Source organism: Alligator sinensis, unplaced genomic scaffold (genome assembly GCF_000455745.1).
Source record: "Alligator sinensis unplaced genomic scaffold, ASM45574v1 scaffold284_1, whole genome shotgun sequence".
In the NCBI taxonomy this organism is placed as follows: Eukaryota; Metazoa; Chordata; order Crocodylia; family Alligatoridae; genus Alligator; species Alligator sinensis.
This window is the reverse complement of record NW_005842105.1, coordinates 2,194,648-2,219,976: the sequence shown is the minus strand read 5'-3', so window position 1 is coordinate 2,219,976 and position 25,329 is coordinate 2,194,648. Positions and strand designations below refer to the sequence as shown.

General features: G+C 44.5%; 1 protein-coding gene across 3 annotated transcripts in view; it reads left to right on the top strand.

The window, feature by feature from the left end:
- Window positions 1-25,329, top strand: part of LOC102381808 (kinesin-like protein KIF26B) — a 284,915-nt gene that overhangs the window by 160,663 nt on the left and 98,923 nt on the right. For all 3 annotated transcript variants that reach the window (XR_003094265.1, XM_025205138.1, XM_025205139.1), the window contains 4 exons: window positions 9,335-9,541; window positions 10,869-10,962; window positions 14,351-14,613; window positions 18,634-18,817. Coding sequence is in view for 2 of the 3 variants with exons in the window: in XM_025205138.1 (XP_025060923.1) it covers window positions 9,335-9,541; window positions 10,869-10,962; window positions 14,351-14,613; window positions 18,634-18,817 (748 nt within the window). In the remaining variant the exon portion in view is untranslated. The remainder of the gene's footprint in view (window positions 1-9,334; window positions 9,542-10,868; window positions 10,963-14,350; window positions 14,614-18,633; window positions 18,818-25,329) is intronic.

The window sequence follows — 25,329 nt, the reverse complement described above, 5'->3', positions numbered from 1 at the left end:
TACCTTCGATGCTTCACTCCCAAGACTCCAGACAGACCCCTGCAGGCATTTGAGAGACAGAAGTATCACTGGCTGGCTTTAGCATTTTTTTTTCTGTGGCACTGATTGTTGTACTTTCCAGTACCCAAAGAAGCTTTGTCTTTTTGTTCAGATTAAGAATATAATAAAGGTTCCTGTGGCAGGTCACTAAATGGGCTTCCCAGAGAAGAAACTTACAATTAACAAATTCCTTTCTTTATGAGACATCAGTGTGTTTATGGGAATACACTGTAGAAGGTGAAAAGTGAGGAAACATGGTTCAGGCAATCTAAATAACAGGAGAGACAATTAAAGTGTCTACATTTAGTCACAGTTATCTTACAGTGGTATAAAGATATCATTATTTCCCTATAGTAATATTTATTGTGTGGCAACTGTGGGTGAGCGTTGACCTTCTAAGCCAGCTATCACTGTAAAGAAATACATTCATAAAAATGTAGCTACTCATTAACATAACTCTGTGTAAACAATATGGGCCTGATTTAGCATTCACTTATGTTTCTGTAATCAGGATGCCATCAGTGAATTCAGCAGCACTGGCTGCAAAGTTGATGTGAGAGGAAATAAAGCTACAGAGGCAGGACCCAAATCCTGCCAAAAATGATGGAAAGATACCCAATGAGTCTGTTGAATTCTGTAGACTTTGGATTAAGCCCTAGACCACAAAATAATGCACAAGACTGCAAGGATTATGCTACTGCTTCTTGAGTGGACAGGATTAAGGGGTGAGGTTTATGCCCTAGAAAAGAAACTATAACAATGGAGAAACAGAAGACCAGATACTGAACTAATTCATACTGATATAAATTCAGGGTAATTCTTCCGAGTTAATCCAGATTTACATGGCTGTAAGAGAGATATTTGGCCCGGAATGTTTCTCAATAGTATGTCTCTCACCCAGAGGATGCTTTCATGTCTTGTATTTTTTTTGCCCTCTAGAAACAGTTAGATGTGTGTCTTAACGCTTGACACTACCAAAGTCCGGAACAATTATTGAGACACCAATAAGAACTTCTGGCAGGCTGCTGGAGTGGTCCTGTTAATCACAAGTGTTATCTTCTAAACCCTTTAATTACAGGGGATTAGTTGAGAAGTGCAGCAGTGGACCAAAAGAATAATGACATGAAGGAAGTGAAGCTTAAAAAACCCCAATTTCTTCCCTTTAAGGCGTAGAGTCTCCATCTATAGTTTATTTAAATATAAATTGTAAGGAAAAGCACAAAATATTAGAGTTCTTAATCCCACTGTTCAGCTGGTTTCAAATTAACTGTAAAGTATTTCTCCTTTTCCCAGAGCAGCAGCTGTGATCTTCAAACCTGTCTGTTGCTGAAATTGAACTGAAGTCTTTTAAGTCTATTAAGTTCGTGGAGCTGTCCCCAGAGCTGCATGAATTATTGTTCTCCCTTCCTTTGTGCTGCCTCCCCAGTGTAGAGGATTGCATGGTCCTGTGCTGGCTTTATAGCCAGTGCCTCTGCTTATTCAGAAATTGCATATGAAATTGTGAAATGGGAGTGCAATGGGCTATGTGCTTCCATCAGTTCTGCCTGATGTAGTATATTTGATGTACTATTTTCATAACCAAAGTTCAGGAATCTCCATGTGACAAAACTTCAGTGTTAAGTTACTTTCATGAGTATAACATTTTGCATGTCTAGAGTATCTTCTGGGCTTTTAAAATACTTTTCCAGGCTTATTGAATGTAGCGATACAACTCGCCTGTTGGACACGCAATTATTCTACCCATTTTACTGATGGGGGAATACAACATAGAAATCAAGTAACATTTATCTGACAGTACTGTGTTGGGTCAAGATAGAGGCCATAGCTCCTGCCTGTCAGGACTTCTTTTGTTTTAACCATAAACCTAGGCTTCCTATCAGCAAATGGATATAATTCAGACCTAAGTGTTTTGTAATATATTTCACTATTCTTAAGATGTTAGTGTACTAGGATTACATGCATGCTGCTAATATACATCTTCCCGTTTCACAGGGCACCTCTGCTGTATCTTGTATTTTTCCTGTTTGTTGCTGTTTCTGTTGCACCCATTGACAGGTTCCTTGGGATGTGACTTGCACTTACTTTGCATGTCCAGGGTCTGATTATCTTCTTAATTAATTTAATGCAAATCAGGAATAACTCAGTGGCAGTGACTGAAAACTGGTTCAAATGGGAGGAGAATTAGGCTCCTATAAAATGCCAAATTAGTGCAAATTACCCTTTGTTATTGCTCATGCTGAATTTTCAGCCTAGGATTGGGAAAATGTAATGGACTGTGCAACTGTGCAACTACATCTGACTTTCAGCCATGTGATATCAGAATCAGACTTTGCATCTGATTAATAGCGAATAGCCACCCACTAAGGGTGGCTTTCTTTTCTTTCCGGATGCCTTAATGATATAATTTGGTCATTTACGTAATCATTTAATTGCCCAACATACCATTTATGCACAGGCTAGCCCTCTATTCCTGTACTCATAACCCTGTGCACGTGAATAGCTATAGACACTGCCAGAAGTAGAATGCCAGCCTGTGCATTTTAAAAAACTGGATAGCCATATAGTTGATCAAATCTGGTCATCTAGGCATGCAGAGAAAACAGACTGCCTCCCTAAGTTGACTAGGGCATATGGCAGTCCAGTGATTTGCCCGGGATCATTATAGTGTCATGAGTGTCTGTCTTATCTGTGGCTCCAATTCATAATTTTCTGGTAAATATAGAATAATAGAAAATGAGGGTTGGAAGGGACCTCAGGAGGTCATCTAATCCAACCTGCTACTTAAAGCAGGACCATCCCAACTAGATCATCCCAGCCGAGGCTTTGTCTAGCTGGGTCTTAAAAACCTCCAATGATGGAAAATCCACAACTTCTCTGGGTAACCTGTACCAGTGCTTTACAACACTCTTAGTGAGAGAGTTTTTTTCCTTATAGTTAACCTAAACTTACTTTGCTGCAACTTGAGACCATTGTTCCTTGTTCTGTCATCTGCCACCACTGAGAACAGTCTAGTGCCATCCTCTTTGGAACCACCCTTCAGGTAGTTGAAAGCTGCTATTAAATCCACCTCAGTCTTCTCTTCTCCAGTTCCCTCAGCCTCTCCTCATAAGTAATGTGCCCCAGCCCCCTAACCACTGGACTCTTTCCAGTGCCCTCCACTGGGCTCTTTTAATTGATTTCCACTGGATTCTTTCCAATTTGCCCATATCCTTTCTGTAGTGGGAGGCCCAAAAGTGGACACAGTATTCCAGATGTGGCCTCACCAGTGCTGAATAGAGGGGAATATAGCAATCCTTCTCTGTAACTCATAGGAAACATTTGCTTGTGTTCTAAAGGTAAATTATGAGACCAATATGCCGAAACCAGCAAAGTTTGTTGCAATATAGTGCCACTATCTTGCTTCACAACTTCAGAGGAAAACCTTTGTATACTAGAAGTCTAGGAGCTAATAAGGAAAACATTTAGGCTGCCTGTTAGACATTGCTTCTCCAGGGGCCTCCAAGAGGAGCTTCTTGTGATGGTAGTGTAGTCAGCATATTTGCCACTGATGGTAAGAAATTTTAGAATTTAAGTTATGTTGGCATTTTACTCCTGGGAGAGAAAAAACTGGATCATGAAACATCTGCTTCTGGAAACACAGTAACATAGTAACATCTGTTGGAAGCTAGCAGGATTCAGTACACTAGTTCAGCAATGAGAAGCAGTGGGTCTTATTCTGATTTTACTGTTACTGGGACGTCATTCTCCCCCTGTACTTGGCCTTAGTGAGGCCGCAGCTGGAGTACTGTGTCCAGTTTTGGGCTCCACAATTCAAAAAGGATGTGGAGAAGCTTGAGAGAGTCCAGAGAAGAGCCACGCGCATGATCAGAGGTCAGGGAAGCAGACCCTACGATGACAGGCTGAGAGCCCTGGGGCTCTTTAGCCTGAAAAAGCGCAGGCTCAGGGGTGATCTGATGGCCACCTACAAGTTTATCAGGGGTGACCACCAGCATCTGGGGGAACGTTTGTTCACCAGAGCGCCCCAAGGAATGACGAGGTCGAATGGTCACAAACTACTTCAAGATCGTTTCAGGCTGGACATAAGGAAGACCTTCTTTACTGTCCGAGCCCCCAAGGTCTGGAACAGCCTGCCACCAGAGGTGGTTCAAGCGCCTTCGTTGAACACCTTCAAGATGAAACTGGATGCTTATCTTGCTGGGATCCTATGACCCCAGCTGACTTCCTGTCCTTTGGGCGGGGGGCTGGACTTGATGATCTTCCGAGGTCCCTTCCAGCCCTGATGTCTATGGAATCTATGGTGTAAACCAGGAAGAACTCCAGTATATTTGGGAGAGGACAGGGGTACAGTGCTGTAATACTGGTATAAATTAGGTTATAATGGGAATTCCATAGCACCTATTCAGCCCAAAGAGGTCAGTTAGTCTCCAGTTCTACTCTGCTCATGCAATGACCAAGTATCTGCAGGGTATGTGTTCATAACAGCAAAAAACCCATAGAGAAAAAAGGGATTTTTAAACCATACCAAGAAGTTAATCTTTATTTAAAGCATTGCATTTTGCTTGATTTTCAGCATGTCAGTTCTAAATATGGGTATCCATCAGTGGCACAGTGATGAGGCTAGGCACCCAGGGCACAGGGCTGTGTTGACTTCCAGTGGCCACCTAAGTTGGCTCCTGGGGCAGTTGCCTCACTCTAGTTACACCACTGGTATTCATTTAAAATGGTGGGTTACTGCAGAGAAAGCAAACAGGGAAGAGAATGAAAGCAAACAAACAGTTAAAGGCTTATATTTGCCCTTTGTTTTCTTGTACTTCTAAGGACTCGCTGTTTCACTACATCTGTTCCCCATTGACTTGGTTGGTATTCTGTCCCCAAACTGCCTAGACTCACTTGGAATAAATAAGCATATTTGGTGAAATTCATACCTTGCTTTAGCAGTTCTGGCTCTCTTTGTGCTCACTGATAGCTGTACCCACTCAAGGCATGGCTGAACAGAATGCCTCTAATAGTAAATTGAAAGGGGGAGAAAAGGGGAGGCAAAGCAAAATAAATAAATAAAATCAGGAATCTAGGAGCATGTTTAACATACTTGGTCAAGTACTTTTTTGGCATTACTTTAATTGATAGTCTAATGACAACATTTTTTTCTTAGGACTGTTTCTCAGACTTTTGGTACCTGGGGCATCCTTTCTTTTGGCTGTTACAATTGGTGGTACACTTTACTCTTACACCCAAAAAAGCTTGTGTGTGTGTGTGTGTGTGTGTGTGTGTGCCTACCTTTCTCAAAACATACAGCATATTGTATTCCTCAGCCAAAGGAAATCATACTGGTGCTGAAATGTACTGTTAGAAAAATAATTCCATAAGTTTGCTGAATTTCACAACACCTCAGTTAAAAATCACAGACCTAAATTCAGAAAAGTTCTGGAGGAGGTTTTGAGGCTAAAAAAGTTGGGAATCACTCGTCTAGCTGGAGCCACTTAAGGGCATCAGAGGCAGAACCGCTGTGCCCTGATCTTTCCACTGTCTGCCCCGTTCCAAACCTTGGGCCTGTACCTCAGGGGGTGAGGCCAGCCCCTGCTGCTAATGCTGCTCCTGGAAGGTCTCACAAGCTGGAAACCATCCCCATGGCCCCTCCTGCGGGCCCTGGGAGCATGGGAAGGGTGGAAAGGACAAGCCAAACTACAAACACAGCTTTGTCTATGTGTCCACCTGCCTGCCCTCTCACAGTACAGGGATGCCTGGGGGCAGGGAAAAGGTGGGTGTCACGGCGCACCTCGCTGCCCCGCTCCTAGAGAGGGGAAAACTGGCAGGGGAGAAGCTCTGGCAGTGCCTAAGGAGCCCTGGCTGTGAGTAGGGAGCACAGCTGTGGGTTGCCGGGGCAACTAATGTGAATCAGCTGCCTGTAGGAGGCAGGGCCTGGCCCTTATAAAACCCAGGGCAGAAGCCAGGCTGGCAGTTCCCTGCTAGCAGTCACAGAGATAGGAGCTCGGAGGCGAGCACTGTAGGAACCACTCTAGCCGAGTGAAGGAGGGCAGCTCGAAGAGGTTTGAGCACCATGGTTTAGCCAGGTGACGTTGAGTTAAGTTGTGGCCAAGAGGCTTGTGTTTGGTTGTGGTTGTTTATTACACTGGTGGTTTGGGTGAGGCTATAGGGGTTGGAGGAGGCCTCATTGGGGACTCACAGCAGAGGGTGAGGACCCCAGCGCCCGAGTGGGCGCAGCATACTCATAGGGACCTACAGTTGTGTGGGGGCCCTAGCGCCAGTGAGGGCGCAGCATACTCAGGGGGAACCCACAGCGACGTGTGGACCCTGGCGCCAGTGAGGGCGCAGCTTACGGGGTGCTTAGACCCCAGCCCCAAAGAGGGGGCGTTTGAGAAGCCCCAGTGCGTACCGAGCCCTAGAGAGGGGCACTTTGGAGAAGCCCCAGTGCGGGCGTAGCAAGCCCTAGAGAGGGGCAACTTTGAGAAGCCCAAGTTGGGCACAACGAGCCCCAGGAAGGGGCAGCCTTTTTAAGAAGCCCAGTATGGGCGTAGCAAGCCCCAGAGTGGGGCAACTGTTGAGAAGCCCCAGTGCGGGCGTGACGGTCCCAGGAAGGGGGCAATACTTTAGAAGCCCAGGTGTGGGCGCGGAAATCCCCAAGGAAGGGGGCGGCATTTTAGAAGCCCGAGTGTGGGCGTAGAGAGAGCCCCAGAAAGGGGGGCATTATTGAGAAGCCCCAGTAAGGGCATAGCAGGCCCCAGGAGGGGGCACTATTGAAAAGGCCCAGACAAGGGGCAACAGCACAGAGAAGGCCCCGAGAGAGAGCGATAGCGCAGCGAAGGCCCGGAGTGGGCAAGGAGAGCCCCAGGAGGGGGCGTCAGTGTACAGAGAAAGACAAACCAACGTCTATCCCATCTGCGAGGCTTGGGGTGTGGTATCAGGGGAGGTTGGAGCCACACGTAGCCCATAAGGCTAGGGTGCCCCGAAGCACCCATTTGTGCTGGACAAGATCCACGAGGGGTCCAGGAGTCTACGTGTCCAAGAGGGTATAAGGCAGCCTCCCAACTTAACTTAAGAGCAAAGACGTGGCGGGCGAGAATAGAGGGTGCCCTTGGGCTGACTTGACACGGAGAGGGGGCCTCAAGGAGATCACAGCCTTCCTGCAGGATCCTGCCGTGACAGTGGGGAAGGTGGCAGCAGCAGTGGCTGTCTCCAGAGGAGCAGCTGCAGGCACTGCTAGAGTATCTGGGTCACATGCAGGGTGCCAGATTTTTCAGTTTTCGTTTGATCCTCAATCTTTTTCTTAGGATAAAAGATTTAGGATCAAATGACCCTTTTTAGTAAGGCGGACTAAAACAGAGAATGAACCTGATTCATCTATGGTCTAATTCCATTATCTTCCAAATGATTCTGAATTCCCAAAGCTTCTGATTTGCTCTCATCTCTTTTTTGAAAAGCTAATGCCACCGTGAAAGAGGATCCATACCCACAAAGAGTCATATCCCCAGAAAGACAGCAGGGTTTGGCGTTGGGTCCATTCCTTCCTTATATATACAAGCTGCCTTTTGGTGGTATCAACATGAGTTTGCCCCCTTTGCACTGTGGAGGGAAAGAAGCTGTGTCTGTCTCAAATTTGGGGACATAATCTCCTCTTGATACACATGCAGGCAACTCCCAGCATGAAAGCAGTAGTTATGCTTTGACCCTGGAGGGAAGAGGCCACTTAATTGACTTCTCCTTATGTACCCAAACTTCTGTATATTTGATAAAATAACACATCTTTAAGAGGTGCTTAAACATGAATTCAGCCTGGTTGTCAGGAGTCATTCTACTTTAGAACAAAATGATCTCCATTATGACTTGAAAGGAAATATACTATATTTATCCAAATCCAAGACATCTGAATTTAAGATCTCCTCTCCATTTTGTCCTCCTGTGCTTGTGCCTGCCTCCCTGCTACCTGTCCCCAGTGCTTGCCCCCCTGCCTCTTGTCCCCCATACCTGTGCCTTGCCATCTGTCCCCCTATTGCCTTCCCTACAACTTCCTGCCTCCCCTGCCACTTACCTTCTGGGTGGCTCTGGCTTCCACTTCAGGGCTGTCAGCAGCAGTGGCCCCTGTGGCAGCCCAGCCCGGTCAGGTAAAAGCAATGGCAGCAGCTCAGGGCATGACCAGTTCAGAGCCAGCGGGGCTAGAGCTGGATCTGAAGGAACCAGTGGCGGGGAAGAGGAGGAGAAGGCAGCAGGGGGGCAAGCTATATGGTTTCTCCTGCACTTCTCCCAAGCCACACCATGGGTCTCTCCTCTCCATTCCTTCCACCATGTGGTTTCCTCCCCCAGTGAAAGCCACTCCATCCTGGGGCAGACAGCAACTTAGCTGTGGCTTCAGCCCTGGGCCCAGAGGTGAAGCTGGAGTTGAGCCTCCCTGCCCCTTACACTGGGATGGTGCTTGAATCTAAGCCTAGGCTTCCCCCCATGCTGACTGAGGGAAAGAACCTCATCTTGGATTCAAGTAAATACAATGAGTTGACAAAGATGGAGAATGTAGTCTAGGAAATTCAGTATGTCCTGGGTCAAATAAAGGAACCAGTCAGATTGAATTATATCCCGTTTTGCTGATATCCAAATTGCTTACATGTTAGGTTAAGGATACTGCATAACCTCATTACATGCACGGAGATGAATCTTAGTCAGAGAAATAACACCTTATTATGCAGTCATCTAATGGACTGTAAGCTAACATGTTTTAACAAATCCTTTATTGCTTATTACCTTCCAGTCCCTTGGAGATCATTTCAAAAGCTGACCATTAAAACTGGGCTCTTTCACAACTCTTTGATGATGACACTAAGAACTGGGCATTTCATGTCTTTGCATTTGGATTAGAATTTGAAAGGTGTAAATTACAGATCTGGCTTTTATGCGCTTATTTTATTGAAACAGCACCAGCTCTGATAGCCTGGCAGTCTCGATTACCTTTTGGTTTGCTTAATTGGGCCACTGGGGTGCAGTTAATTTTCAATTTATATTAATAGCAAGACAAAGAAGGTGATGTAATACCTCTGTATTAGAGTAACACAGACATTAAAATACAGTGATGTACCTGGTAATTATAAATACATGACTTCCTTGTGGAGGCTAGGGAGAGGGAATTGTTGGCTTTATTCATTATGTATTTTAGATCATGTCCTGCTCAGACACCTGAAGCAAGAGTAATTTGGCCCAGTATATTTGAAAGCCCATTTAAAAAATCCTATACTTGGGTATATTCAATGCTCTAATTAGATGGTTATTTCTTTTTTGTGTTTACTGACAGGTGAAAGTCATGGTACGTATTTGTTCCACACTCACCAGGGACACCTCTGAGTCCAGCTCCTTCCTAAAGGTTGATCCCCGTAAGAAGCAAATCACTCTGTATGACCCGTTGTCCTGTGGAGGTCAGAATGCCTTTCAGAAAAGGGGCAACCAGGTTCCCCCAAAGATGTTTGCTTTTGATGCTGTTTTCCCCCAAGATGCATCTCAGGTAAGTAAAGTATGATGTGTTGGATAAGGATCTAAACACTAATGTGCTTAAGAACCAAATTCAACCCTTCTACAACGTTACATAATTCTGGGGGTTTAGGCCAGACTTGAATTTAGCTTACAAGTAACAGCAGCACATGATTAAGGCATATATCAATAATGGGATTATCAACTTGAGTCTTTGTGTTAAATAGCTGTTTCTAATAATATATGTGCAATTAATTGTACTGGTGACATAAGAAGCTGTCTAGTCAAGGAGACATCAGATATCAATTTTTGATCGTATCCCCCAAACTATTGTTGTTCTTGTGAATCATGTGAAGATGTCCTCATTTCATGAAGAAACAAGTGAATATTTGTGTAGGGTTTTGTTGTTCAATAAGATGTTTTTCTATCTTGGATCTGTGTATGCCATGGTTCTCCTTTTAGATTTGTATTTTTGCCTAATGAGCTCAATAAACCAAACATGCCATACAGCCTACTAAAAGTGATAGTTAAGAAAACTAATTAGAAAGCACTACTATAAAAAGTATGTGAACTGGATGTGGGGAAAAACACCAACAAATGTCTTATCTACAGTAGATTTCTGCTCTTCCTCCCCCCCCCCCCCCCCCCCCCTGAAATTCTAAATATTGCTACTATAGGTCCAGCTGTGGAAATTTACAGCAGTGGTAGAAATACTTTAGAAACCTGGCCTACATGAGATGATGCAAAATGGTTGTGGTTGTGCTCTCTGTCTTTACAAATGATCTATTCACTCATACATTGGACAACACATTTACAGCACTTGTTGCACCCAGGATCCTGCCCATAATATTTGAAGCAATAGAATGGGCTGAAATTTTTTCAAATTTGATTTATTTTAACATAGAAAGGTAAATTTATTTTTGCAAGATATTAATTTTCAATTAATGTTATTAATTGTTTATTTTCAACCAGCTCTCCCAAATACAGATTGTCTGCTTCTGTCATGTGCATTTTATTCACCTTGTCTTAGCAAATAGTAAATGTGTTGGAATAGAATCATCTGCCATTTCTTAACCTACAGAGACCCTCTTTCAAAGGATGATGAAGTTTCAAGAGAGGGATTTTGTGGGGAAACTTCATTGGCTTGGAGCCAAATCCCAGTCACCCTTCTGTTCTCAGTAGCCTCCTTCGCTCAAGGGGACAATCCATGCCAGTACAGAAAGCAAGAATAGGCCTTTAGAGGTGACGCTATATTATTTGCAATACAAATAATATGGTGAGATCACAGCCGTTAATATAGATAATATTGTCTTAATATTTTGCATTACATATCTTTGGTAATCTTTTTCTACCTGTGGCAGGCTGAAGTATGTGCTGGGACTGTAGCTGAGGTGATCCAGTCAGTGGTGAATGGGGCAGATGGCTGTGTCTTCTGCTTTGGCCATGCCAGACTAGGTTGGTATTACTACTTTTCCATATGTGAGGTATACACTTGGAGTCTAAGATGACCTGTTATTTTTAATTAAGGAAAACAAAAATAACTCCCATATTTCCCCATGTTGTGTACCAACAGTATTTGAAATTGGAATATGCTGTTCACACATCTGTTTCTCCTGCATCTTCACTTCTGTTGTTTGTCCATTTATCATTTTTTGCATATTACCCAAATCCTAAATCATAAGGTCTTTGAAGCAGGCATTGCCTTTTAATTGTTGGTTTGTTCAGTGCTTTTACAATTAAGTCTTGACCCTGCCTGATGTCTGTAGGCACTGCTCCAACAGAAGTAATAGAAAATTATGAGATAGTTTTAACTTCAATTCCTCATTAATGAATCACCCTCAAGTTAACTTTTCCAAACGTGTCCTGTGTTTGGAATTCTTTAGTAGAGGTGTTGTTGCAACTATTTTTAATCTATGTCTTGCTTACGATCTGTCTAGTCAGGTATTCCTTTAAGTATTTGATACTTGTGAGTCAATATTCAAGCATTGTGATTGGGTTCCTAAATACGCCATATATTTTCTGTTCCTTGGTTGTATTATAAACCGCTGCCTCTTCTATCATAAATAAATATGATTTTCATGATGAATTGAACTTTCTGTGTCTAGCCAAGATTCATTTTCTGTAAACATTTATATGACCCAAGCTTCAAAGATTCAGAAAAGGGAAAGAAAAGAGGGGAAACATTTGGTCAATGCTCTAGATTCTTTTGTAAATAATGAACATTCTAACTTAAAATTTTATGTCCTCTTTAATAATGCCTAACAAAAACTAGAGAGGTATCTGTTAGGAAATGCTGGTTCTTTAATAGCAATGACTGTACTAAATGCATTATTGTCTGTTAAATGCCCTCTCCCTAGAGCTATGCTGCATTAAAAGCAAAAATCCAAACTCTCCACCTTCCCCCCAAAAAACTCAGCAGACATTACTTTTCTAATAATTAAATGGTCCAATTCGCTAACAGGCCCTGTTTTTCCATTGGTGCACCCAGAATTGATGAATACTTGAACAGTTAGGGTAGAATTCCAAGTGCTGGGCACTTTAGTACAATTTCAAATTCTATTTTGTTCTGTGGTAAAACAGACTTGCTCTACTGGAAGCGAGGAGGAGGAGAACCATGACATCAACAGTCTTTCCATGATTTAGCCCAATGGTCTAGAGGTAGGGTTTTGCCTGGGGAATGGGAGATCCAGGATCTATGCCCCATTCACCTGCATCTCCTACTTCCTGGCAAAAGAGCTCTATCTACCAACCTACCACTTTGGCAATATGCAAATCTCCTGGGCAATCAAAAGAAAGTTACATAGGGCCAGGGGGAAGAAAACAAGCCAGAAGGTGTGTGGCTTAGTGGGTGCATCTACATGAGAAGTTTACTGTGCAGGTGACTAATTAGCTGTGCAGTAGATGTTACACATCTACACATGTGCCCCTATTAGGCCAGAGTAAACTAATTTACTCTGCATCAGAATAATACTTGTAAATAACTGTGCAGCAGCACATGTGTAGATGCTGCCCTGGCTGGCTGGGGCATGAGGGTTCTTCAGTGTGGGGGCTGCCTGCCTGCTAGCTGGGGCTTCTCTGACCTGGCTCATTGTGCTGCTCCTGGATAAACTATGGAGCTTATTGCTCTGGAGTTAATTGCTCCCAGGTGCACATGCAAATGGCACACCCAGGAGTAATTAACTCCAGAGCAATAAGCTCCAGAATTTATTCATGTGCATCAATTGCATGTGTAGACATGCCAAGTTTGATGGATGTTATTTTGCAAGGGAGGGGGCTCCTGAGTTCTAGCCTGTGTCCCTGCTCCCAGTGGGGTAGTAACTTCCTCACTGCTCTTCATCTGTTTGATTTGATAAATGTTAAATGCAAGGTGCAATTGAGCTTAAGGACTGGAGAAGGGTCTGGATAACGTCTAACCTATGGCCTGGTGGTTAGAGCACTCCTCTTCACCCCACACATTAAGGGTCTTTGTCCAGTCCGCATAGCTCCCTACTGAGCATGCTTAGTGAACATATGGCTGCTTGCACACCTAGAGCTGCATCCTAAATTTTGTATAGGTGCCAAAAACCGCAGTTCAACAGTTGTATAACTACCATTTGGTACACAAAGTGAAATAGGCTTTAACCCTTAGTTTTTCATGGTTTTTTAATGCTGGAGCAGGAGTCATTTGTAATGCAAGGGATAGAACTCACCAGCAGGGTAGCTGTCATGATTTCTGCCAGTCTTTTAGTGATATAACCTAGACTACAACACATTCACTGAGTCTATGCAGCTGCATCATTAACTCCCCTCCCCACCATTTCTACTTCTGCAGACACTCATAAACATTCCCACAAATAGTCAAAGTCTAAAATTAGCTTGCTGAACTGACCCTCTTACTGCTAGATTCCATTTAGGTCCTTAACTTGTGAACTGAGATAAGGTAAAAATAAAGGCATGAGTAATTGTCTAAAAAAGTATACAGCGATCAATATCAGTTGTGTTTAGTATTATGAAATGTGGCAGGGAAGCATGCTTTGGAGCAGCCCCTAGAGGTGATTTTATAGTATGATGAGGCTGGAACTGACAGAATTAGCCCTCAAACCACAGAGTGGCATAAGACTCTTTGTGGTCTCCTCTCTCAGCTTGCCCCCAACAGAAGCTTGGCTCATCCCATTATCTGGCATATCTCTATGCTTAAGCGTGGCATATAAAGTAATACCTAAAATGATGACATGCCTGGTATACCTCTGTATCATCAGATGTTTTTCAGCAAAGACTTCTTTAAGTCAAAATCCTAGAACCAAACAACAACAAGCTTTGGAAAAGTTTGTATCTGTATCAAAAAATCACCTTCTGTGGCTCAGCTCTGGGCCAGATAATGGGATGAGCCAAGCTTCTGTTGGGGGCAAGCTGAGAGAGGAGACCACAAAGAGTCTTATGCCACTCTGTGGTTTGAGGGCTAATTCTGTCAGTTCCAGCCTCATCATACTATAAAATCACCTCTAGGGGCTGCTCCAAAGCATGCTTCCCTGCCATAGACCTTATCCAGACTTAGTATTTCCCTCTGGTGTGATTTCTGCACTTGGAGTTGCAAAACCAGCTATATCCTAGCTGGGGACTCCCTGGATTTTAGGGGAATTTCCATCTAGGGAGAGGTGGGTGCTCTCTAACCCCTTTATAGTGGTAGAATGATCCAAAAGAGGCGGATTGCAGCTCAGTCCAATCTACCAGTTATCAGTGCTGTCATTTTCGATACTTGCTTGCTTTCTTCCTACTGTGCAAAACAATGCTACTTGACAGAAGGCTCTGGTTGAAGCAAGTCTGATTTTATTTTATATTTTCTCCCCTCCCCCATGCCTGACAGGAAAATCATATACCATGATCGGAAAAGATGATTCCATGCAGAACCTTGGCATTATCCCCTGTGCCATCTCCTGGCTCTTCAAACTGATTAACGAACGCAAGGAGAAGACGGGAGCCCGCTTCTCGGTCCGGATTTCTGCTGTGGAAGTATGGGGAAAAGAAGAAAATCTGAGGGACTTGCTGTCAGAGGTGGCAACTGGCAGCCTACAGGATGGTCAGTCCCCAGGGGTTTACCTTTGTGAGGACCCCATCTGTGGCATGCAGGTGAATCGAGGGTTTATTTTAAATTGAAGCCAATCTTTAGGGGAGGGGAAGTGTGTGTGTGTGTGGGGCTCTGAGATAGTTCAAAACTAAGAGCTACTTGAAGCGCCAACTTTGTAGACTTGAAAGTGTTTACAGTATATAGGAACTTTATGACCTGCAGCTGCAGGGCCATCTGCTTTTCTGTCCTAAATATTTGTACCTCCAGGATCACTGACGTTGAGCAGGAGCCTGTGTTTGAAATAAAACATGAAAACCTTCAGAGCAAACACAATTCACCACCTTCCAACAACAAATGAAAAAAAGTGTGATCTCTCTGTGGTAAAACAGCAAGCTAAAATATTTACAGTACTTCACAAATAGCTGGAGGCTAGTAATATGGCTGTTTATCTCTCTATAAACTACCTTATTTATAGCAGTGGCATTAGTAATGTTGTAGGAAGCATTAATAGCTACATATTAATTGCTGCCAAGAAAGAAATGCTTGAGCTGGGTAGGTCAAGAATGACTCCTATTCTCTTCAGGCATGGAGAGCCAGCAGAAACACCTTAACTGGCTCATATTCCTTCCTGGGCAACCATTAAACAGAGTTAGCAGCCTTCTGTTAAGCTTCTTTTTATTTTGACTTGATACAAAAGTGCCCATTCTTTCTTTTTATTACGTAGCACAGGCCTTGTACCTATGCAACTGAATAAGGTATGAGCAAGCCCGCAGGGAGGGCTTAATTACAGCCCCTGAAACTGAGGAGCTACTGCCTCCTAGGGGCACTAGTACATGTGACGGGGGTTTAGTCTTCAGGGTTGCATTCCATGCCCCCTAAATAGAAATGGTGGGTTTTTTAATTGAAACCCACTGTTTCAATTTAGGGGTTTTATTTTTCTGTTGCTGTTACGGCAAGGGGCCCAATCCTTTTTTCTTTATTTTTGGCGGAGCCTGCCTGCAGCCAGGGGGTCAAGCTGCTGGTGGGCCAAGTGGCTGCTGAGTTGCAGGGGGGCCTGGTCCTTTCTTCTGCAGTGGCAGCACCCCCCCAGGGCCACCCAGGTGGGCTGCTAGTAGGCTGGGTGCTGCCCCAGCTTGAAGGCAGCACCTAGCCTGATCCAACTCTTCTCCAACCCCACTATGGGGCAGTACACAGCCTGCTAGCAGCTGCCACCACAGAGGGAAGGAGCAGGGCCCCCTTCAGCTCAGGGGCTACTTGATCCACCATCAACTCATGCCCTCCCCCCCACCGGCCTCTGCCAGGGGAAAAAAAAACATTCGGGCCCCTGTTTCTGCCTTCAGCAGGCCTGATCCTTTTCTTCTGCAGAGCCTGCCTGCCTCTCCCACAGCCGGGGAGCAAGTTGACTAATAGCTGCAAAGCATCGTTGCAAGCTAAACTACATTGGGATGTAGTTTAGTTTGCAACAATGCAAACTCATTTAAAACCACTCAAACTCTTGCACGTGTACAGTGTGATGCCATTAAGCCACACAAAGTGGATCCGGCTAACTATAGGCCCATCAGCCTGACTTCTATCCCGGGGAAGATCTTAGTAAAGTTTATTAAATATTTGTGTTTCTTCCAAGTCTAAAGTATGTTTCTGTTACTATAATTTCTGTTAATAAATACTACATTTTTTTTTTTTTTGTACTCTCCTGCTTCATATTTCCAAGGGGTGGGGGAAAAAAAAAACACTAAGTATGGCATAAAGTGTTTTATTTAAAGCCTGGCTAACACTTTATTTGTAGTTGGTTCAGAAATTTTAAGAATCATGGATATATACCAGATTGTTAGGCTTAGCTGTTTATAATAATTCACAACCATTTAAAATCTGAACATTTCTCTGTAGAGTTGAGTATGAAGACAGTTTTGCTCCCCTTTAAAAAAATCTAACCTTTTAAATTCTCATAAATAATGCAATACCATTAATGCAATGCCATTCTAATACCAGTCAAAGTAGCTAAAAAATGGAATTGGGACCACAGTAAGAATTAATACATATTTTATGTCTACCAGAATGTGGCACATTCTTTGTGTTTCGCTATGAATAATGTTGTAATGCCAATTTTAATTTAATTTTATTTTTTGCATAGCACATGCTGATCTGGAAACTATATTTCCAGAAAGACTGCTTACTTTCCTTCATCATTATGAACATGAGCCTGCAATGCGATGCGGCGGCTAGTAAAGCGACCAAAACGCTGGCTTGCATCCATAGATGCTTCTCAAGCAAATCCCGGGACGTCATTCTCCCCCTGTACTCGGCCTTAGTGAGGCCGCAGCTGGAGTACTGTGTCCAGTTTTGGGCTCCACAATTCAAAAAGGATGTGGAGAAGCTTGAGAGAGTCCAGAGAAGAGCCACGCGCATGATCAGAGGTCAGGGAAGCAGACCCTACGATGACAGGCTGAGAGCCCTGGGGCTCTTTAGCCTGAAAAAGCGCAGGCTCAGGGTGATCTGATGGCCACCTACAAGTTTATCAAGGGTGACCACCAGCATCTGGGGGAACGTTTGTTCACCAGAGCGCCCCAAGGGATGACGAGGTTGAATGGTCACAAACTACTTCAAGATCGTTTCAGGCTGGACATAAGGAAGAACTTCTTTACTGTCTGAGCCCCCAAGGTCTGGAACAGCCTGCCACCGGAGGTGGTTCAAGCGCCTTCATTGAACACCTTCAAGATGAAACTGGATGCTTATCTTGCTGGGATCCTATGACCCCAGCTGACTTCCTGCCCTTTGGGCGGGGGGCTGGACTCGATGATCTTCCGAGGTCCCTTCCAGCCCTGATGTCTATGAATCTATGAATCCCGGCTGTCATTTGGGAAAGATACGAGCAGTTTCCTTTCCCAGTGCTGGCAACTATGATTGAGGTCCAGCAAATGTTAATGTATGTACATTACATGTCCTGCTTCATTTAATGGGTTGCCCTGACCCTGACGTAGGTGCAAAAGCCTATGGGGCAAAGGTACGAGGAAGTTGCTTTGCATTCCTTCTCCAAATCCTACAAGGGCTATGCACAGCCTACAGTCCTCTCCTTTCCCAGAGCCCAACGACTTCTCCTTCAAGTTATTTCTAGGCCTTGAAAGGCCTTTAGGTGCCATTGCAACTGGAAGCTTAAATCAGGGCAGCATTGGCCTGTGGCAGCCCCTGAAGAGAAGGGGCAGAATCTGTCTTCCCTTGGGCCCTTCATTCAAGTGTAGCAAGGGTGCAGGGGAGGAATCGCCTCAGTGGTTCTCTCTTTCTCCTATTGTGGTTTCAGATCATTGGCCATCTCTATTGAAATGCAAAAATAGCATTTTGGTCTGTTATTTGTTTTTCAAGCCAAACTAAATACCCAAAGAGCCCTTTTAGTGAGGTCCCTGCTTCCATCATTGTGATGAAGTGGGTTTTTTATTTACTCTGAGACCACTGCTCCTTTAAAGAATCATTGCCACAAACACAAAGGATTCTCATGTACATTTTGTGGACCTGGGTGCAGATAGGGAGGACACTAATGAAGACATGGGTCTGGACAACCTGTGTAAAAGGGATGCACAGGTTTATATCTCTGCTGCAAGTGTTTGTCTCTCTGAAACTACAAAAGGGGATAAAGGAGCAATCTCAGTTCTCCAGAGCAAATATTTTAGTAATGCCTGTTCACACTTGTGAAAATGAATTTTGATGAACTGGAAATAAAAAGCCCCAGCAAATCCACAGTAGTGTTATGTAATATATGGTTTATGACTCCAGGATAGTAACCCAGCAGACCAACATTTACCTTTATCCTTTTAACCCTGCAATTATTTTTGGTTGTCATATTTTCATATTGTGTCTGCAGCCAAAGGTACAGCCATATATTCTAGGGAGCCTTGACATGGCAGTGGATCTAAAGAATCAGAATGGGCCTTCTAGTAATAGGCAAAAGGAACAGAGGGTCTGATTTGGAAGGGTATTTCCTCTTTCCTAGTATTTTTTCAGGCTCATTGGACTTTGATTTTGGGGCCACAAAGATATGTTGCCTGCTAGTGCCAAATCCTGTGCTTTCTTTTCCTTGGGTTGTCTTATAGCTTCAGAACCAGAGTGAGCTTCGTGCTCCCACAGCGGAGAAGGCTGCCTTCTTTCTCGACGCAGCCATTGCCTCACGCCGAGGTAGCCAGCGAGACTGTGATGAAGAGGATCACAGGAACTCCCACATGCTCTTCACTCTGCACATCTACCAGTATCGCATGGAGAAGAGTGGCAAAGGTGGAAGTAAGTCATTCACCTTCCCCTTCTATTTCCTCACTATCAACATTTCAGTCAACTGTTTTACTAATAAAGGCTCTGAGCAAAATATTCTGCTCATGTGAATGAACATAGGTTCCATTCCAAATGGAGCTGAGCCAACTTATTTGGCCTTATAGATCCAGCTCGGTTCACTAGTGACTAAACGGTATTGCCATCTGCTGACTATTAAAAAATGGATTAGTGTGCTAATTTCTGGCATGGAAGTTTGTACAGGTCTGTATGTCAAAAATGAGGATGAAAACAATGGAATTGGTCTCAATCATCATTGCTGCTGGTAGGCTTAGCATGGAGGCCACGCTAAGATCATACCACCTGAAGTCCCTTCTTGTCATGAGGAGACAGCCCCTGTAGTTCATAACTGACACAGGGGAGGATGTGTGGAAGCTGGTACTGTACTGCCAGTGCCCATTCTTGGTTTTATCTGTGGATAAACAAAATAATTCAGTCTCTTGGTCTGGTAACCTTCTGTCTTGCACGCATATGCACACTTTTTGGATTTCTGACCTACTGATCTCTTTTATCTGCAAGAGGAAAAAAGCATGATGCTATATAGGTAGGGAACTTCACCAGGTTGAGGGAGATCTGTGTTTGCTCCCTGTCTGCCAGAGACTTCCTCTGTGACTTCGTACAGGGATCCATGCATCTCAGTTTCCCAAGTGTAAATAGAGGATACCAGTGCTTGCCTGCCTGTCCTATTTACACCCTAAAACTCTTTAAGGCAGGATTGTTCCTTATGATCTGTTTTTCCAAGACCTCATAAAGCCTCTCACCCTGTCAAAATGGGAATTTCATTTAGAAAATGTCAAAAACGCAGTATTTTGACATTTTCAAAACTCATTCACTGGGTTGTTTTAGATCAAAAACCTCATCAAAGCCAACCCTTTCCTGTGAAAAGTTGCCAGTTATACAAAATGGCATTTTCTGACAAAAAAGTTTTGTTGAAAAATTCTCAACAGGCTTTAATGTTTAAACTTGTGGTCTTAACTACTTGTGGTCTTAACTACAGGGTCTTGTGTGTAGCAGCAGGCTACAGTTTAAGATGTCCAAGGAGTGGCTATCCCAGACTACATTTATACCTAGTATTTGAATGCAGTGAATTGCCATACAGCTTATTGAACGTGTAAGAGCTAGAATGAAAATTGCTTAAAATGGAAATGTAGTTTGCATATGTTTGAGTAATAAACCCTGTGGAATTGGTAGCCAGAACTCAATTAACTAAAGGTTTATTAATTAAGCACCCTGCGGTAGAAAGGATGACACTGAATGCTTCAGCTAACTGATTGTTAGGAATGAAGATGGCTGGTTTTGAGGGGAAGATCACTACAGCCATTTAATATTCCATGCATTTTATATACCCATGCCCGCCCACTCGCACACATACATGCAAGCTTCTTACCACTGTCAACTATAATTTAAAAAAAAAGGCTGTGTAGAGAAAAAAATGTTTTTTTTTCTTCTAGCTGTAATAATTAATTAGAAGATTACTTTATACTATAGGTTTATAATGTGAGATACATCATTCCCTATGGCTAGATATGTTTTTTTTTCCCCATGGACATTCCACTTTGACTGGACATTTCCATATCTGGGTGACCCAACAAGCCATGCAAAGTCAGATGTAGCTGATAGTTGGATGAGAAGGGAATTCCAAAGTCTCAGATAGGGCTCTTTGCGATTATCAGAGACCTTTTTTTGCTATAATGAAGGGTTTTTAAGAAAACAATGGGAAGATAGTGGAAATACTGGTTTAAGTAACTATGTAAAAACAAGAAAGCACTTTCTCTTGGGTCAAAGATCAAATGGCTAAAGTGTAATTTTGGTAAGAAGAGGGATTGTTAAAATGGCATTGTGGTGCTGTACTTTTCAACTGGCCAGATTTATTGCAGGCCAAATTTACCAAGGTCAGAAGCTGGAGCACCAACATCAAAGTTGATGGAATTAAGGAAGCTTTAAGGCATTTTTATGAGCCTTCCTGCTGCAGATTTAATATGGCTATATGATATGGCTTTATTCCCTTCAGCAAGAACTACCAGTATACTTTTGATTCTAGAAGTTTTGGTGGGGCACAGAGAACTTCATTTTTACATACGTGCTATTGTGAGTAGTTCTGCCAACCTAAAAAAAGTCTTTGTTGACTTCTCAATGAAGTAAATGCAGTAGTCCCATCACTCTTGACTGTTCTTGATGTTTTTCATTTGTGCCATGTGAATGTGTGAGTGAAAACAATGTGGCTAGAGTTTGACAGGTAATACATTTTTGCTTTCCTTATTTTTTCTTAAATCTCTTTAGCATTGCTTCCTTTCTTCATTCTCAAAAAACTAGGTAAAGATAAAAAATGGATACTTCTGTGTAAAAGTTCATCTTAATTATTGTCTAGTTACACATGGGCTATGGGTAGAAATTACACATAATTGGTATAAGTGACTGGAAACGAGTTCATATTTGTAACACAACAGAAGTTCAATGCACATAAATCTCTTCCAAAATGGCCGAAAGTGGTTTAAGATAAACCTGGATGGATGTAGTTATCAGACTTAATTGATTTAGGTTAAATTGGTTTACTGAACTTCTTTCCCCATTCCCTTTCAGATTCAAGTTAACTCACAGTCCCAGGATGCTTTACACTTCCCCATAAACCTCCCCTTGCAGGGCAGGCAGTTGGGTGACCATCTTCCGGGGGGACAGAAAAGGATGTGGGCTGTCCACTGAGGGCTCACAGTTCCCTGCCCCGCTGCCCTTCCCCAGGAGCTCTGCACTGGCCATGCCATCACAGTGGGGCACCCCCTGCCTCACCGGCAGCAGTGGGAAGCACAACTCTGCACCACTGCCTCCACTGCTACCAGGCAGGCAAGGGTTGCTTCACCATAGCAGTGCAGCCAGCATGGGGTTCCTGAGGGCAGGGGAACCCTGAGCCCACCTCTTCCCCTACCCTTGCACAAATCTGGGGGGCATGTGCCCCCCCCCCCCCAATGTCCCCATCTCTGGCAATGCACACAGCAGCGGGGAACTGCCCCGCCCTGTCTCGTCCCCCAGACGAGCCAGCCATGGCTCCATCCTGCTCCCTGGCTAGGCCCTGCAGCTGCACATTCCTGCCCCAGGCCCCATACATCACCCCAGCTGGGCAGCATCCCCAGCTCTAGCACCAGGCCCCAGCCGTAAACCCTGCTACATACCTTCTCTCCCCATGGGGATCTCATTCTGTGCCCCACTCCCCTTATTTAGCTGCAGGCACCTGGGGAAGCTGATGTCCAGCTGCAGGCACCTAGGGAAGCTGCTGTCTGGGGCTGTATTGCTAGCCATGTGCATGTGTACATACACACACATCCATGTGGCATCCCCTGTGTCCTGCTGTCCCCAGCTCCAAGCATCCCCTTGCAGGCTGAAACTCTAACAGCCTGCAAGGGGAAACCCACAGTTTCATGTGGTTTTCTCATAGCAAATGGAAAACCTGGATCGCTGTGCCGTACTGGGGAACCTAGGACAGGCTGTCCTGGAGTCATTCAGCCAGGGACCAAGACTTGTTGCTTAAATATTGGGACTGTCCCACCCAATTAGGGATGGGTGGTCATCCTAGTGAGTGGGCTAGCCTTGGCCAAAGCTGTCTGTTCCAGCAGAGCAGGGAGGCTTGCTTTAGTTCCCCCTAGCTTCTGGCCGGGGCCACTGCAGGTATGTGGCTGCATTTCTGGAATCAAAAGTAAATGTCTGTTCTCTGGCTTATCAGTTCAGTCTATGCAGCTTAAACTAACCTGAGAAGATTGAATTGATTCAGCCTTGGGCTTTTTGACTGTCTTTATTTAGCCATGATGGGAAGTACCAGATTAGTCAATGTACAGGTAGAATAGGATAACAAAACAAAAACTTTATGCAAAAGATAAGTTTTTATTTTAAGCTGGTTTCTGCCTCTCTCTGGTAAACCTGGTTATGCAGGGCTGGTTTGTTTGTTGTCCGATTCCTTTCCCTTTGTTAAGGAGATCAAATAATTTCTATTTTCTTTTACCTTGACCTATCAGGAGCACTAAGAAAGTAAGCACCCCTGTTATAGGAATAGGATTGATTTCTGGATTGCCCCCCATCCGTTTAGTGGGATCCATTATGCCCCCAGACAGAGTAATGGAGTCACTCAGACGCAGTAGTTGGATAATTCGGAACTGCACTTTGGTCATCTGCTAGGTGAAATAGAATTCTGCCCATGGTCTCCTGCGCAATGAAGGACGTCCTTTGCAGTAGAGCTGTACCAGTTCCAGTGAATCTGAAGTAACCAAACCTCTCTTGTATCTTTCCAAATTCAATCAGCCAGCTATACCATGCCATTTCTTATATCATCACCAGGCTGGTGGAAAGGATAATAAAGTCTTAGTGGGCACTGACTGTTGAGACCACTGACCAATAATAGCTCTACATTTTCTAAACCTTTGTCTCAACTGATGTGTATTTCTTCATTATTTCTCCATTTGTCTCCACAAGGGCTATCATTGGTCTCAGAACTGTTCTTCCAAAACCATTTCACAGCTTACTTCCTCCCCCTCTCATAATAATAAATCAGTGTCCCTTAGTTCAGATAGGAAAAAAAAGTATGAGGGGCAAGGATTTTTGTCATATCTTTTATTGGCGGGGCTGTAGAGTTGAGACAGCTGTTGGACAAGCTTTGGGGCATCCAGGGTGCATCTACACATGATGCTACGTCGCTGTAGCAGCTTGCTATGGTGATGTAGCATCCTCAGGTGTCTACACATGACCAGCAGCTACTTCCCTGTAATGACACACTTCTCCAGTATAGTGCACTGCTACAGTGAAGTAGCTGCTAAAAATAACCGTGCGCCATATGTACAGTGCAATACAGTACTTCCAAAAGGAACTACTAAATCACAGTGCAGTAACAACATTGCCATAGTGACATGTGTAGACATGCCCCCAGAGACCTGAGGATGGGCACTTGATGCCCAAAAGCTCATCCAGCATTTCTCCCAACTATACAGTTTGTCCAATAAAAGATATCACATAATATCCTACCAATCTATGGGTATGGTATGGGTATGGCCCAGTCTATGGGCCAACGAGAGGCAAAGCGCTGCTCGACCTGGTACTGGCTACTGGGGATGACCTAGTCGGCGACCTAGTGGTCGATGGGAAGCTGGGTGACAGCGACCACGAGCTTATCACCTTCACCATCCGCCGAAAAGCTGGCAAGTTGGTCAGCAACGTGCAAGTCCTTGACTTCAGGAAAGCCGACTTTGACAAGCTCAGGAGGCTTGTCAGTGAGGCCCTAAGGGACCGTGACCACAGGGAGAGGGGAGTTCAAGAGGAGTGGTTGCTCCTCAAGGGAGCGATCCTCAATGCACAAACTAAGTCTATTCCATCTCGGAGGAAAGGCAGCAAGAGGGCACAGCAGCCCCCCTGGCTCTCCAGGGACCTAGCAGACCTCCTGAGGCTAAAAAGAAAGGCCTACAAAGGGTGGAGGATGGGAGTCACCTCCAAGGAGGATTATTCTGCACTGGTCCGGTCCTGTAGGGAGCAGACCAGGAAAGCCAAGGCTGCAACTGAACTCCAGCTAGCTTTGAGCATCAAGGACAATAAGAAGTCCTTTTTCAGATATGTGGGGAGCCGGAGGAAAAGCAGGGGCAACATTGGACCCCTGCTGAGCCAGATGGGGCAACTGACAACTGACACCCATGAAAAAGCCAACCTATTAAATACGTACTTTGTGTCAGTCTTTCATCAGTCCCATGGGACGCCCATGCCCACTACAGGGCCGGGAAGTCCGGGTGAGGGTGATCCCCTGCCCTCCCTTAATGCTGACTTTCTGAAGGAACATCTTGAGAAGCTGGATACCTTCAAGTCAGCTGCCCCTGACAATCTTCCCCCCAGGGTACTCAAGGAGCTGGCGAGCATCATAGCCCAGCCTCTAGCACGGATCTTTGAAAACTCTTGGCGCTCTGGTGTAGTGCCCGAAGACTGGAAGAAGGCCAATGTGGTGCCTATCTTCAAGAAAGGGAGGAAAGTGGATCCGGCTAACTATAGGCCCATCAGCCTGACTTCTATCCCGGGGAAGATCTTAGAAAAGTTTATTAAAGAGGCCATCCTTAATGGACTGGCCGACGCCAACATCTTAAGGGATAGCCAGCACGGGTTTGTTGCGGGTAGGTCTTGCTTGACCAATCTCATTTCCTTCTACGACCAGGTGACCTATCACCTGGACAAGGGAGAAGAGATTGATGTCATATATCTTGACTTCAAAAAAGCCTTCGATCTGGTGTCCCATGATCGCCTCTTGGAGAAACTGGCCAATTGTCGCCTTGGGTCCTCCACGATCCACTGGCTGGAAAATTGGCTCCGGGGTCGGACCCAGAGGGTAGTAATCGATGGAAGTCACTCATCGTGGTGTCCTGTGACCAGTGGGGTCCCCCAAGGCTCTGTCCTTGGACCCATACTGTTCAACATCTTCATTAATGATGTGGACACTGGAGTCAGAAGCGATC